Here is a 15,421-nt window from a genome sequence, read left to right on the forward strand (position 1 = left end):
ATATATATATATATATATATATATATATATATATTATTATATATATATATATATATATATATATATTCATGCATAACAAATTTTTTAATTGGGGTGCGCGAAAAAAACTCTGCATTGTGACTTATAAACTCCTTATTAGTTGTATTTATATCATTGTTATATTACTTATATCTAGTTGTAATATATTATATATATGAAAATATCTTTTTTATAGAAAATTTTTAATGGAAAAAACGTTAATATAATTTAAAAAGTTCTTGTGTTCTGCGACGAGTAACTTATGGGATTTTATGTCTTATTTTACTTATTTTACTTTATTTGTTGTAAATTTATTTTGTCAATCAACCAAATGAATAAGCTGCAATCTATTATGTTAAAATTGATTCTGTTATGTTCAATAATTAATTATTTATAGTCATATGTAGTATTGCATTTTATATACTTACGTAAGATAAGATTAGTCAGTCGTTGTAATAACATTATTGCATTTTTTTCTTATAAAAAAGAACAATTTTTTCATTTATATATTTTGAAAAAATATTTTTTAATATGTACATATTTTTTCTTTGCACCAATTTATAGCATATGTAATCTTGGATGAATATTTGGGAATGGGATTAAGAAAAATAAATGCATAACTTGTTTAATTATAGGTTTTATTTTATCAAAATATTCTTTATTTTTATCACATATATTGAATATCCTAATTTAAAAATAAAAAAATTTATGAAAATCTTCGTACTTCAAAATATATATTTTGTTTATACGAAATTTTATTTTTTCTTTACTTCTTCATTCACCTATTTTAATTTAAAAACCAATTATTTCAATAATTTTTTTATATCTATTAAGCTTATTTTTATTAAAATGCAATTTTGTATATAATATTTTTATTTATTTTTATAATTAAAATATATTGTATAAATATTTTTTCTGATTTATATTATTAGGAAAGGAATTTTTGTTGGATAATCTTTTGAATTAAAAAATTTAGTTATTTTTAATATTTGTGAATCAAATAATAATTCAATAAATTTAAACAGATTTATGTTCTTTCTTGATTTATTAATATTATTATTATAATTTTATTAATATTATTTAATTTATAGCACTAATCTCATTGAATTCTATTTTATTCTCTTTTTTATATGTATACTTATGTAAATACCTAGAAAAAAATATTATATATATTATAGACATATTTTATAATAATTATATTATAATTGTATAGAAAATATGTCAATTTTTAATATAATTATATATAATTTTATATAATTATATATAAAACATTTTTTTTCCGGGTATAAACATAATAGCAGATCAAGATACTGATCAAGTTAATAAATAATAATAAACAAATCCAAGATTAAATATGTATCATAATCGTTTGTAGCTAATCCATTTTAAAGTAATGGGTCTATAAAGCGTCTATTATATTCATCATTTCTAATATAATGATAGATTTATACATTTTATACACAGATTCGTTACCTGATAAAATCTTTGTCACTCACCAATTGATGTCCTGATCTCTCAGTACAAAGCCGTGCAAAGTCTCCATTATATTTTATTGCACCTTCACTGACTAATGGCTTGATCGCAGCCGAGGCTAATGGCTGCGCGTACCAATAAAAAAAGAAGGAAGACCGATTGATGCGCAGCAATGAAGTTATCAGCTACATGATTCTGTAATAACATACAAATATAAGATACAAGTTAATAGCGTTCAAAATAATCAATAATTAAAAAACTAATTTTTATATATTAAATTTTTTAATAGTTTTTCAATTATATATCCATTAAAATACATTTTCTCAAAATTGTCTTTATAAGAATAAATTTTCGTGATGTTTTAGATTAATTCTTTTTTTTAATTATTATTTTTAATTATTGAAATAAAACAACCTAATGAGAATAAATGACTAATTTTTTTATGCAAGTAAACAATAAGCTTGCTTACCGCTAAAGTTGATTCATTGCATTTCCTGAGACTCCTCCTATTCACAAAATTGTCAAGCCTACTTTTCACCTCTCTTCTATTCCCATTGTTTGGTTTATGACAGCATCTATTAGTTGAAATAAATAATTTATTAAAATTAAGTGCAGTTGCAAATAATTGCTAAGAGTGCGCCCTGTTTTGAGCTTACAGTGCTTGCAAATATCATTTATTCTTGTTTGATATTTGATAAAGAAGGATGAACTAATGTTTACATCGTGAGCGTGAAAGCGAAATTATTTTAATAATTAGATATAATAAATAAATTAATGTAAATTTTATTTACCAATTCAATAAGTCGCAACAGCACTCATTTGGAACCAGTCATCTCGTATTCGTCGCATTCTGCAAATAAAACATAAATGCAATTAATATGTCGAATATGTGATTTCGTCTTTCGCGTTATCAATTTCACACACCAAGAATGACACAGTGGCAATGCGCGTCTTTTTCTTAGTGAATATTGAATCTATGATAGCGCGAACTAAGTTACAATAAATGTTACAATAAAGTGTTACAATAAATGATAAATATAGATTTAATATAAATTTTAATTATCATTTGATCGATACCAATCTCTTAATTATATTTGCGCTTCATTTATAGATCGAAATGTAAATGAATCGTAGTTATAATTAAGATTAAGAAGGCGAGACAGCTTCGTTTTTGCGCGATTAACTTCGCGTTCGTCAAAGGCGATGCGAACGATGCGGCGTTGTGACGTGCACTTCTCTCGGTATCGCATTCATGAATTTTTCGTATTTCGAAATATATCTGCTGAAAATGCGGAAATAACAATCAATATTATAATATACGTTTTTCTTTTAAATATTATTTTCGTATTGCAGAGTGATATTCGAAAATGTCTCTCATTGTCAATTGTTTAAGCGATATACTTTCAGTAAATAAGTTTTAAGAAATACGCGTTCGAACGGATTATTAATATGACTGAATCTGAAGTCAGTAATATTACTGAATCTATAGTCACGCGGTAGTTAAATATCGCGTATGAAAAAATATATTTAAGTTATACATTCAGATACTATATAGGTTTTAATTATCATATTTGATCGCGCGTTTCCACTTGTCTGAGAACCAGTCTGTTCCGCCGTGTCATCCCCTATCTATCGCATTTCGCGAATGAAATGTGAATGCGATTGAAATGAGGACATCGTTTTCTGCGTGCGGTTAACTTCACGCGTAAAAAACGATGCGAGACGCGATGACACGACATGACGCCACATACTTTCGACCGAATAATCGGTGTACTAGTACTATACTAGACTTTGCAACACGTGACATTTACAGGATGTTACGAGAAGTAAAAGCAAAGTTAATTATTGATTACCTTAATAAAGAAGTTCAATGATGAACAATCCTTTCATGCCGTTTCTCACCGTTTTATATTCTAAGAGATTTCGTCGTTTTATATTCAGCAGAGATTAGAATATGGAGAAAAAAAGTCACAATTCGAAGACAGGGCTGCGAACAGTGCGAACTTTTCAACGTTAAAATGACAGGACGTACTCCTGTCCCCTGCTCGAGTCGCAAAAGTGTGAAACTGTGAATTACGCGCTATTTATATGAGCCGTCAAACGGAGAACCCCACCACTCGCATGCCAGCCAATAAGCGCAATGCTTTCGAATATATGTAGTATATAAATGCTACGCGCAAAAAATTTCAGTCTTTTTTAGGAAGCGTGTGGGATGGCACAACTAAGCATCGATCATTACACAGATCATTATATAGCAGATCTTCTCAGTTAGTGTTATCATATCGTCTTGAGCTTTCAGATCATCCGATAAACTTCTTAATTTCAGATTTCCGATAGCGCATACAATTTCGTTTAAAAAAAAAGTTTCAGTCTTTTTCAGAATTTGGGACCGTGCGTTTTATAAAGATAGAGAAGCCTGTATCCATTCGGCAAGCGTTTTTACGATGTTAGCATGTATTTAATACATAGTTCACGTTAGTACTGTAGAATTTCAAATAAAATAGTATTTGAATACGGACTAGAAATTATATTTTTTTCAAAAATTAAAAATCAATTAGAATAAATAAATGAAGGCTATGAAAGGAAAAATTATTACAAACTTTGGGCCGTCATGTCCTCTCTCAGGTTTCTCTCTGATGAATATAATTCAGTGCCCACATTGTCCAGTATCAGAGTCACCAATCCAATTTCTATCTGGGTTTAAACGGCTCATGAAAATGTGCCTTTTCTCCTCGATGGAAATTAGACTTATTAGACCAGTGACAATTGGTGACAATGCAAACTGCAATAGCGCTGCGCTGTTGCATACGTGGTCTGTGAGTTTGTGTCAATAGTGTTGAATCGTGTCAAATTGTGTGTTGATTGGTGTCAATTGTGTTAGCAGTTGGGAGGCTCGTAGTTGGGCCAGATCGTAACTACGTGAATTTTGTATTATATCGATCTTCATTGGACTTGGATTATTTAAAAAAGCGTGAATTTTGGGCATACGAACGAGAAAAACGTTGCGTTAGCTGTGATCTGCGCGCGGTTTCCGGGTGTCCGCGACGACCCGCCCGATGTGATCCGCGAGCGCGACGACTCGAGAAGACGATTTCGATGAACCATTGCTGCCTGTTCGCTATCATCGTCACCGACAAGCGGTGTGACAAAGCGTATTAATTCGAAACTCGGTCATCATCTGACGACTGAACACCGTGGCGCTCAGCCTCCTGTCCGGTAGCTGTCATCGAGCTGTCATGCCCCCGCATCTGGAATTCGTACTGATCTAGAGAAAAGAGCAACGGTGGCATTGTCAATGATGGCGAGCGCCGCCGCCATCGGCAGCAATCCGGAGAATGCCTCTAAGTTCCTGGAGATCCTTCAGTCGGATCTCAAAGTACTTGCTTCGGAGACCAAGAAGAAGTACCCTCAAATCAAAGAGGTACGTAACCGCGAGACCACTTAATATATCCTAGGCTACGTTCAGAAATATCATCTGACCGCCTCCCTCTGTATCATCACTCCTATGTATCATCTTATCCTTATCTATTGAACATTAAACAAGAATAAAATGACACATAGAAGCATTTGAGTGTTTCTGAACATAGTCCTACATTAGTTGGACCGTGAAACTTGAAGCTTCCATTTAGGTCTTGATTAAGTTTCTTTTCTCTTTGAAGATTAAGCTACGACTCGGAAACAAGTTAGAAATCTATATAACTATATAACTTGCCAGGGCCATGCAAAAGATTTTCGGGGTTCTAGTGCAAAGGTAAGGATAGGGGCCTTTATCCTTAATAAATTTAATATATGTACTAAGGAATGAAAGTTACTTGTAACGCCATTACTGTTATTTTTTTTTGATAGACTGGCAACAATGTTACTTTTTTATTTCGTAACAACATAGTAACTGTAATGAATTTAATAATCACTATTATTGTTACTTTTTATATTTTATATTTATTTTTGATACAATTTCCATGTATTCGATCTTTAATTTTTAATGTTTTAATTTTTAGTATTCATAGTCCGTTTTTATTTCAAGATGATAATGTCATTTTAAGATGATAATATGGCCGATATATGTAGTCAATTCTTATATTTTTAGATATTTTTAGAGACAGTTTTAAGGATAATCTCACAAATATAAGATAAAAATTCCAAATTTTATTATTATGAGGAATTAGATCTCTTATAACAAAAGTGAAGTAACAGGTCAGTGCAGATATCTCTGATACTGTTATCATTAAATTTTTTTCCTCTTTATCAAGATCTTTTGTTTGTTTGTTTTCTTTATCAACATCTCACTTATGGAAGTATTTAATTCGATTATTTAGTTGTTTTATTGTAAAATACTTTATTAGAAAATATATATATATATTGAATTTACAATATATATATATATATATATATATATATATATATATATTGAATTTGCAAAATCATACTTGCAAACAACACCTTCAAAAAGATCATGCATTATATCGCAAGTTATATTAATCGAACAAAATTGAATTGAAATAAAAGATTTCATTGAATATACATTTCATTCTGAAACATCGAATAATTTTGAATAGTACGTCATAAATCTTCTTCCGAAGTTGCGAAATGTATATTTGATTTATTAAAACGACAACGCATTTATGTTATGTAATATGATATATCACATTATACGATTTAAATAAATCGTTTATTATTGTTTATACACTGCCTGAAAAATGCGTATGTTCCTACATATCGATTATTGCAAAGAATACTAAGTCTTTGGTCATCTAAAGGTTTAGGACGCTCGCATAGAATGTTAGAGATCCAGGTTTGATTCTCGACCGAAATAATATTTTTCGCAATAAATTTATTTACAAATTTTCAGTACATTGAGATCTCATTTTAAATGACACCAATTGAGCATCAAATTATTAAATTGGTTATTAATTTAATTTGTGATATTACTATTATACTATAGTAATTTGCGTTTCTAAGTCTGAAAAATTCGACGCGCAATTTGAAGGACTACAAATGTGATATATAAATTCACAGGGAATTATTTAAAGAAGTAAAATCCAATTTTGATCGTTATAGATCTTATTTTTTATTTATTGTGTTTTACGTTATACAGTTCTAACGAATTGTTTATTATTATTTTTCTAATTGTACTAACTATTCTGATATAATAATGTAACGATAAATATGCCAATGGAGAGAGTTTGACAGACTTTGGCATATGTTGTCAAGGTCATGAGTGACTTCCAACATTTATCACTCGTTATTCGTTAAAAAGTTATGCACAAAAAATTTTAAAAATAATGTATTATTTCTGTTACATACAATAAAAATAACATATTATTTCTACTTCATACAATAAGAATTATTCCCCCACTCTCCCTTACGTAATGACTTTGTAAAACAAGGTTTTTCCTATATCTCTCCTGCCTAGAAGCATCCGACACGCGAAGCAAATTAGAAAACCCGACGATAGGATCTTCACATAAATAATCATTATATATCATAACAACACTGTTAGAAAAATAACTACGAGCTTCCTTTATTGTAAATGAAGCTCATAGTTATGAACGAAATTAAAAGTAATGAATGATTTAATTGAAATTTAAGATTAAAATTAAGTAGTTATTTAAATGTAATGAACGTGTACATTAAATTTTATAAATTTTTATAAGAAATATTTCATGTGCATGTACACAAGTATACTTTTCAGTTATAAATATATTAAATTTAATGTAATGTCATGAAATTAAATTCAAATTGTGTTTTCAAACTTAAAAGTATATTAAATTTCATGAAATTTTTAACAGTGAATATTACCTGTAAAGTTTCAGTTCAGTCAGAGGAGTGTCTCATTTGGGACAATACATCCTCGCTTTTTAAATTTATAGTGATTATATTATAATATGTATTTGTTACAGTCATGCGAGGAAGGAATCGCAAAATTAAGAACAGCCTCAAATAACCCAGGGACACCAATATATTATATTGTAAATCAAATACTTTATCCTATAGTTCAAGGTTGTGAGAGTAAAGACATAAAAATCATCAAGGTATTAAAAGCGATGTTTACACATTATCTTTAGTAAAAAAAATCTTGTAATGTGTGCTATATAAATCTTTATGGTATTTTCTAGTTTTGCTTAAGCATGATGCAAAGGTTAATAACGCAACAAGCAGTGGATCAGAAAGGTGCTCGATATATTACAGATGCTTTGTGGTTGTTAATGGAATCAGGTACAGAAGAAGTTAAAGTTTTGCAGACTGTAACATTATTACTTACAAGTAATGCCGTGGTACATGGAGATACCCTGGCAAGAGTAAGGATTCATTTGTATATAAATTTTATTTTTTATCATTTTTTTCAATAACATTTTCATTATACTTTGCTCAAAATTACTTTACTCAACATCTTTCCAGAATTTGGTGCTTTGTTTTCGGTTACATTTCACAAAAGATTGTACAACGATAAATACAGCCGGTGCTACTGTAAGACAACTAGTATCTTTGGTATTTGAAAGAGTAGTTGCCGAAGATGAGCAAAGTTCTGATCAGCTAGAATCTGATGAAGTAAATTTAGAGGAATTAAAAATTCCAACGAATCAAGCGCCTAAAGGTCTTGGTCCTTGTGCTGCAGATGCATATTTAATGTTTCAGGTGTTTTGTTATTTATATATAATACTTGTGTATTTATGTAACTTCATGAAATATAATTATGATTTACTTCTTTGTGTAAATTATATATATTTGTGTATATTGTTTTGTGTACATTTATGTACATTTGGTTTTAGGATCTAGTACAATTGGTGAATGCTGATCAACCATATTGGCTAATAGGCATCACTGAAATGACAAGAACTTTTGGTTTGGAATTGCTAGAGTCGGTTTTAACAAACTTTTCATCAGTTTTCTTTAAAGTAAATGAGAAAATTTATATTTTTAAGAATAGGAAAATTATATTTTAACAGGATCTTTCTATTTTATATATTGTGTGTGTGTGTGTGTGTGTGTGTGTGTGTGTGTGTGTGTGTGTGTGTGTGTGTGTGCGCGCGCGCGCGCGCGTGTGTGTAAAAGAATTATATATATAATATACATATTTATAAATATATAATTATAAAAATATAATTTTTTAGCATTTAGAGTTTAGCTTCTTATTGAAGGAAAGAGTATGTGCACTTGTGATAAAATTGTTTTCGCCTAACATCAAGTATCGTAATTCAGTACCAGCGTCTTTGCAACAAGCTACACCTTTAGATAAACCTTATTTTCCTATTAGTATGAGGCTATTGCGAGTTGTGTCGATTTTAATACAGAAATACCATTCCTTATTGGTAAATATATCGGAATTTATACATGGTAATAATTTATATTTATCAGTATAAATGACACTCTGTTATTTTAGGTGACAGAATGTGAAATATTTTTATCTTTAATTGTAAAGTTTTTGGATCCTGACAAACCTACATGGCAGAGAGCTTTAGCATTGGAAGTTTTGCACAAAATGACAGTTCAAGCAGATTTGCTGACAAACTTCTGCGAATGTTACGATTTGAAACCACACGCTACAAATATTTTTCAAGATATTGTTAATAGCTTAGGTGCATATGTACATAGCCTTTTTGTAAATCCACACATGATGATGAATCAAACAGGTACAGATATATTACATTACGTCTTGAATGATTATAAAATTAATGTGTTATCTGTTGTACTTTTAATAGGTTTTTGTTCAAATTTATGGCAAAGTACTACATTTTTATTATCATATCCAAAATGTGTGTATATTTTTCTGGGATACATACAATTCTTTATTTTTAACAGCATCAAGTACAACTATACCTCAAAGCACAGGTGCACCATTATTCACAGGAATGCCTGTCGGACCTGGCGTATCGCCTCAACCCGGTTTTTATTCACGTGGTATTTGGTTACCAGTAGTAGCAACATTTACAAGCGGACAAGCTAAGCCAACTTAGTAAGCATTATAATGTTAATCATATCAATGTTAGGATCACTATGAATTGTCATGACAGAAAAAAAAGTTGAATAAATTTTGTAATTATAACTATTTAATTGATTTGAAGATTTCTTTTTTGAAAATGTTATAACTCTTATATTTTATATAACTCTTATATTTTAAATATATGCAAATTAATCAGATATCATAATACAATAGATCATAATATAATTCTAATTAAATATGAAAAAATTATTAATCTGTTCATGATTATTTTATATTATAATAATATGGAGTCATTTGTGATAGTGTAAGGGGACATTGAGAATTGTGAATACAAAGCTATATTACAATAACCGTAATCAGTATTCGCTATTAAAGAATGATAGAATAAACATTTCCAAAAATATTAAAAAATATTAATTTTCTTTAAAATAATATTATTTGTTAAATACTATTACATGAGAAAAGAACTATATCTTTAAATTGGTGAATCACAGCCTTTATACAAGCCAAGCATAATTTTTTTTAAATAATAAATTTAAATATTAAGTAATTTTTTAAATTATTTGTCTTATTTCTCTAAAAAGAGTACAATAAGTGAAAAATAAGAGTATGCTTTTCCGACCTCGAAAAGAATACATTCTTAAAAGAGTACAGTTGGTAATACTAATAGTGACTTTATATTTTTTTTCATGATAATAGCATTAAAGATTGATGATAACAAATGATTATTCTAGTTTGGAAATGTTGGACAAGGTCGAACCGCCACAAATACCAATCGGTTATGGCATCAGCATAGCTTATGCATGTTTATTAGACATCATAAGATCGATCGCATTGGCTATAAATGGATTAAAAGACGATAATAACGAAAATCAGATCTATCAACCGAGTGAATCCGAACAAAAGCTTCATGTACAATTACTGAACTCTAGTTGGTGCGGTTTATTGGCAGCTCTCAGCCCGTTAATAGATGCCAGGTTAATAGATGCCAGCAGTCATAAATTATTATTGTATGTAATAGACAAAAAATATGGAGTGAATACAAACGTATCTGTGAATTTGCAGCACGGACGAATCGGCAACAGAAAATGTTTTAAAAGCAATTCAAACTTTCGCGTCTCTTTGCGGTCAATTAGATTTGCAAGCGCCACGTGATGCTTTTATTACTGCAATATGTAAAGCATCTCTACCACCTAATTATGCCTTGACTGTACTGTACAATGCACCTCAAGGCATACCAATCGCGAGACAGCAAGATTCAACTCAATACAACTTGACAATAGGCGAACCTGATTATAGGCAACAAGTAGTAGCCGTTGGTACGCCACTACCAACGGCATCTTTACCAATTGGTAAGACAGTAATTCGCTCATAATTAATTACATACATCTTATTATTATGCGATTAATCTTTTATCATATTAATTACATCCAGGTGCTCATCAAGGTCCCGTCATGTTGACTGCGAAAAATTTGCAATGCATGCGAGCACTATTATCATTAGCCCATTGTTACGGTAGTATACTTGGTAGCGCATGGCATTTGGTACTTACTACTCTTCAACATCTTGTTTGGATACTTGGTCTAAAACCTTCTACTGGCGGATCGTTGAAAGCTGGAAGAACCGCAGCTGATCCAAACGCCGTGTTAACAAACGCGGTTATGGCAGATCTACCTGTACTCAGCGCTATGCTTAGTAGATTATTCGAGAGCAGTCAGCACCTTGATGACGTTGCCTTGCATCATTTGATAGATGCTCTGTGTAAACTGAGCCATGAGGCTATGGAACTAGCGTATTCTAATCGTGAACCTTCCCTGTTTGCGGTTGCTAAACTTCTAGAGACAGGCTTAGTAAACTTATCACGTGTGGAAGTGCTTTGGAGACCATTAACAAATCATTTATTGGAAGTATGTCAGCATCCGCACATTCGTATGAGAGAATGGGGCGTGGAAGCAATTACGTATCTTGTCAAGATGGCTCTTCAGCATAAATATCCGCAACCACTTCGCGATAATCAGAAATTACAAACATTACTATTAGGACCATTGTCCGAGTTATCATCCGTACGTCATGGAGACGTTAGACAGCGACAGTTAGAATGCGTTTTGCAAGTACTTCATGGTGCTGGGGAAACATTATATCATGGTTGGCCCTTAGTCCTCGGTATTATAGGAGCAGTTTCCGATCATCATGGGGAAGCTTTAGTGCGTATAGCTTTTCAATGTTTACAGTTAGTTGTAACCGATTTTTTACCAGTTATGCCTTGGCGATGTCTTCCACTATGCGTCGATACAGCCGCTAAATTTGGATCGCAGACACAAGAATTAAATATTTCGCTCACAGCTGTCGGTCTAATGTGGAACATAAGTGACTATTTCTATCAGAATCAAGAAAAATTATGTATTTGCTTGCGTGGAGATTCGTCATCGGTATTTCCCGATTTTCCCGGTACGACAAACATGCCATCGTTTGATAAACTCTGGATGTGTCTCTATGCAAGATTGGGAGATTTATGCGTCGATTCGCGACCCGCTGTACGTAAATCAGCGAGTCAAACTCTATTCTCAACCATATCTGCACACGGTAGTCTTCTGCATCAACCTACGTGGCAAGCTGTGCTCTGGCAAGTATTATTTCCACTATTAGATAAAGTAAGAAGTTTGTCAAATTCAGCTAGCAGCGAAAAAGTCGATACTAGTGGAAACATACTTATTCATCACAGTAGAAATACAGCACAAAAGCAATGGGCGGAAACGCAGGTTTTAACGTTAAGCGGCGTAGCTAGAGTATTTAATACGAAACGTCAACTGTTGCAAATGTTAGGAGACTTTCCGAGAGCATGGTCATTGCTCCTCGAATTTATTGAGAATTCTGCGCTTAGTAAAAACAATGAGGTATCATTAGCGGCACTGAAATCATTTCAAGAGATTCTCTTTCAACCGAAGGGAAGCGACAACACTGAAGTGATTCAGTCAAACGATTCGGAAAGCTTATGGACAGTAACATGGCGCGTATGGCTCAATATTGGGATGGAGAGTACTGCACCACCACAAGAAGGTGACACTGATCCTTACGTGCCATCTCAGGCATTTCTAACTGCGCTCATGCATATATTCCCAGGCGTTTTTCAGCACATTAGAAACAAATTCATTGGTTCTGATTTGCAAAAATTATGTATTGTCCTGAAGAATGCAGTGGCTGTTCCAGTACACGGCGAATCAACGCCGTACATCTTGCCATCAATGCCCGATGTAGTTCTCACTCATTTACAAGACGAAGTGTTACATTCTATGGAACTTCTGCAAAAAGAAGCATTAAACGGTCCTGACAATTTACGCACGATGATTGTATTGATATTTCTTCAATTGCTAAGTTTCTCGAAGCTGGCGTGCGAAGCCCCAACATATGGTAAAATACCCACGAAACACATCTCTCAGGTAAGAGGTGTGTCCGCTGATTGGATCACAATGAATTACGTTCCATTTGGCGAAAAAGCTCTGTCGATGGTAGTGAATTTATATCAGAAGACTGCGCATGAAATGGCCGTAATCGATGGTCAAGTGCTGAAGTATATTGTAGAAGCGTTACACGTACCATTAGCCATGAAATACGCATGCCCATCCGCGACCACATGGAAACTGGCCGTGACTAGTCTCTTAGCCGTCTTGCACACTGGACTACCGCTTGCCAGAAAATATCCCGAGCAATTCCAGAGCATGTGGCTTGAGCTCGCGAGCACTCTGGACGATTTCTTGTTTCCTAAAAGGTAAATTGTTGTCTCTGATGAATTCACAGCAGATTCTTTATCTTATTATTTCGACAACATAAGAAATGAATTTGGTCGGTCAATTTCAGTGTACTGAATGTAGAACGAGGAGTGGAAGAGATTCAGGCTGATGAGGCAGTAGATTGTCAGGTTATGGAGTTATTGAGAGACGAAGTATTACCGCATTCTCAGCATATACCTCATCAATTTATACTGAGAGTCGTTATGTTATTAAATAAAGGTTCTATACATTCGGCCACTACAGCAAATATTGGTACATATAATATTTAAACTTTTTACAAAAACTCTTCTTATATTAAATATTTCTTCAAGAGAGAGTATTATCTTTTTTCTTCCACAGAAAATGGAGCAGAAACAAAGTTACGGGAAGAATTCGCGAAAACTTGTTTCGAGACTTTGTTGCAATTTTCTCTGTTAGATGGATTGGACAATGATACGCAAAATAGTCCTAAAAAGAGTTCGGAAAGTGACGAAGGTGGAATTGCTGGACGTTTGGCAGTTACAGCTCTTCTGCACAGATTTCAAGAAGTTTTACGACGTTATATTGAAAGCGAGAGACGGAATGGAAAGTGCCCTTTGCCTAGGTAATAGTGTCGAAGCCTTTTAACAAATTGTAAATAATTTAATGTTATTTTAATGGATCTTTCACTTCGATAAATATTTTATCCGAAATGCACGTTTTATTTTAAGTACTTATTATAGAGAACTTTTCTAGGTACAGGTTGTCAGAAATATCATTTGTTCTGAAAGCCGTTGCCACTCTCGTAATATCGCTCAAAAAAGCACCTCCCAATAAAGGTACATTTTTATTTCTCATTTATTTTATATAAAATAATATCGCATTTATAGGTATTAATAAACCATTGTTTATACTTCAGTTGAAAGATCAGTATGGGAGCAGCTGATTGGATTATATCCATGCTTAGTAGAATGCACGATTGCGACTACTTCTGGTCAAGTGTCTAGGTCCTTGCGAGAGGCTCTGTTACAATATCACGATTTATTACGGGCACCGATTCATAGTACGCCAACCCCTAATGGCGTTTGACCAATACATTCTTTTCTTTTCACTACGGATTTGCACTAAAAGTTGAAGTATAGAATGAATAATTTTTTTGTGTAACGTTCTGATGCGTGATAAAATAAATGTGAGAGTAACGATTTCCTGATGTAATACAAAGTATGTTCGGACAGATGCTATTAGCACTATTCGTGTCATTCCATCCTTTTATGTCTAATAAACAATGAAGGTAAAATGATACAGATAATACTAATAGCTCTGAATACATTTATAGATGGATAATAAGTTTGCCACATAATTACGCTTTATTGTAGAAATATCATGTTAAGTCCTTTTATTAGTGTAATTTCAGTAGTCGCGTACAATCTCTCTCTCTCTCTCTCTCTCTCCCCCTCCCTCTCCCCTTCCCTTCCTCTCTCTTCCCTCGCCCCCCCCTCTCTCTCTCACACTCTCATCTAGAGATATACACATTATTTTTATGACGTTGAAGTACAAAAATCAAAATAGAGATTTTAGATTGACGCGCTTTCATCATGAGAATTTTATATAAATTTATATAATTTTGTTGTTTCTGACTTCGTGATTATATCAGGAAGAATAACAAAGAAAAATTTTTTTATAAGATTTATCTAATAGACAGCACAAAATAGAGATGTAAAAAATTTTCATTGCGTTTCGATTGTTATTTTGATTTATTTAAACTCGAGATAGTTATAAAGTAAAAACAAATTAAAAATTGAAATGTTTCCTGTTTGAGATCATGTGAAAGAGGATTTATTAATTAATATATATTATCCAGAGAGTGTAGAAATTGTGTTCTAATAGCGTAGTTTGTTAATTGTAGTTTGTTATTATTGTTCTGAGTATATAGAAGGAACGCTGTATATACATATATGCGGGGAATGTATAAGACAGCTTTTTTAATTGTAAATATTAATAAATAAATATTATAAGATATATATGTATACTAACATGCAGATGCGAGGCGATTTTATTAACATAGAACTTTATCATTTACTATTCTTATAAATTGCGTGGCATCATAAATTATATTATCAAAATGTAAATAAATCTATACAGATTAAATACAACTCTCTCTGAGCAATTGTTATTTATATTTTTCCGTTTCAGATTTCACAATACGCTTGAATCATAAATGTTTCTATATATATATACATAT

General features: G+C 32.0%; 1 protein-coding gene across 1 annotated transcript; it reads left to right on the forward strand.

Moving 5' to 3' along the window:
• The first annotated feature begins 4,789 nt into the window (after positions 1-4,789).
• Positions 4,790-14,268, forward strand: LOC105622588 (protein MON2 homolog). The gene is made up of 15 exons (XM_012204004.1): positions 4,790-4,912; positions 7,392-7,523; positions 7,608-7,790; positions 7,891-8,127; positions 8,262-8,387; positions 8,604-8,801; positions 8,873-9,122; positions 9,292-9,445; positions 10,168-10,410; positions 10,499-10,785; positions 10,868-13,199; positions 13,289-13,473; positions 13,561-13,804; positions 13,936-14,018; positions 14,099-14,268. The coding sequence occupies exons 1-15, from the start codon at positions 4,790-4,792 to the stop codon at positions 14,266-14,268; spliced, it is 4,947 nt and encodes a 1,648-aa protein (XP_012059394.1).
• The last annotated feature ends 1,153 nt before the right edge of the window (positions 14,269-15,421 follow it).

The sequence above is a fragment of the Atta cephalotes genome, assembly GCF_000143395.1.
Source record: "Atta cephalotes unplaced genomic scaffold scaffold00047, whole genome shotgun sequence".
Lineage (NCBI taxonomy): Eukaryota > Metazoa > Arthropoda > Insecta > Hymenoptera > Formicidae > Atta > Atta cephalotes.

Excerpts from the sequence above, each read along its gene's own strand:
- LOC105622588 (XM_012204004.1), top strand. The coding sequence starts at position 4,790 with ATGGCGAGCGCCGCCGCCATCGGCAGCAATCCGGAGAATGCCTCTAAG. Across the intron at positions 7,791-7,890 it reads ATGGAGATACCCTGGCAAGA|AATTTGGTGCTTTGTTTTCG; the intron begins GTAAGGATTCAT and ends ACATCTTTCCAG. Across the intron at positions 9,123-9,291 it reads CATGATGATGAATCAAACAG|CATCAAGTACAACTATACCT; the intron begins GTACAGATATAT and ends TATTTTTAACAG.